The 1,073-nt window shown below is 45.6% G+C and overlaps 1 protein-coding gene across 1 annotated transcript; it reads left to right on the top strand.

The window, feature by feature from the left end:
* Positions 1-276: 276 nt before the first annotated feature.
* JH06_5662 (hypothetical protein) lies at positions 277-975 on the top strand (the record flags this gene model as incomplete). Its single annotated transcript, XM_014669180.1, has 2 exons — positions 277-555; positions 586-975. The coding sequence occupies 2 exons, from the start codon at positions 277-279 to the stop codon at positions 973-975; spliced, it is 669 nt and encodes a 222-aa protein (XP_014524666.1).
* Positions 976-1,073: the final 98 nt, after the last annotated feature.

Below are 1,073 nucleotides of genomic sequence, written 5' to 3'. Positions count from 1 at the left end.
CTCGTCTGCGACGTGAGTGCCCTGTCTGTGGAGCTGGTGTCTTCATGGCTAAGCATCATGATCGTAACACTTGTGGTCGTTGCGGAAACTCCTTCAAGTAAAAATCTCCTGGATTGAGCCTTGACGGATGGCATTTTGTTTGTTTTAATTACATTACTTTCCTGATTGGTTTATTCTTCACGGAACTGTGTAATTCGACCTTTTCCAGTGATTGGTGAAACTGCCTATCGTTGAAACTCCCACATGAGATTAATTCCTCATACGAAAGCACAGGAAATGTCAAGCGACGATTTGATTGACTTAGGAGATTCTGTATCTGAGAAGCAGGAGATTGTGGAGACAAATGACTTTGTGTATGTGTTTCTTCCTGATGGTCATGCTATTAGTGTTACTGAGGAGCCTGAAGAGGTCGTTGTTGAGGAGAAGAAAGAGGACAGTGAGGCGATGAAGTCCTTGAAGAAGGGTGCAGGTCTCGTTGGGGGTTTCTTCAAAAAAGGTTGGGGTGCTGTGAAGAGTGGAGCATCTAAGGCTAATGAGAAGTTTAAGGAGACAGAAGTAAGGGAGAATGGATGTATGTCATTGTAGTTTGGAAAAAAGACGGTTGCAGAAGTCGACAAGTTCAAGCAGACGGAGTTTGCGCAGAAAGTGGCTGAGGGAAGCCGAAAAACTGGTGCTGCCATCAAGGAAGGTGCGAAGAAAACAGGAGCTGCAATGAAGGAGGGAGCTCAGAAGGTGAGGGAATCCGAATTTGGCCAGAAGATGGCTGAGGGTGCGAAGAAGACTGGCGCTGCAATGAAGGAAGGAGCCCAGAAGATGAAGGAGAAGTCAGCCCCAGCGTTAGAGAAGGCGAAAGAGAATATGAAGAAGTTGGGTCAGGACATTAAAGCTTCGATGGAACAGACTTCTAATGATACTTCTGCTGCCCCTGCTGCTTCCAGTACTTCTTTTGCTGCCGAGGGTCCTGAAGAGCCTTGAGTCTTTGTTTGTATATTGCCATTTGTTTGTGAAGTGATCAAACAAACATACTAAAGTCCTTACAGAGGAATGTTTCCATGCTTCTTCCAAGGATTGGT

The sequence above is a fragment of the Blastocystis sp. subtype 4 genome, assembly GCF_000743755.1.
Source record: "Blastocystis sp. subtype 4 strain WR1 chromosome Unknown seqid_0970, whole genome shotgun sequence".
NCBI classification, from domain to species: domain Eukaryota; class Bigyra; order Opalinata; family Blastocystidae; genus Blastocystis; species Blastocystis sp. subtype 4.
The sequence above is the reverse complement of the archived record's forward strand: the minus strand, read 5'-3'. Positions and strand labels throughout refer to the sequence as shown.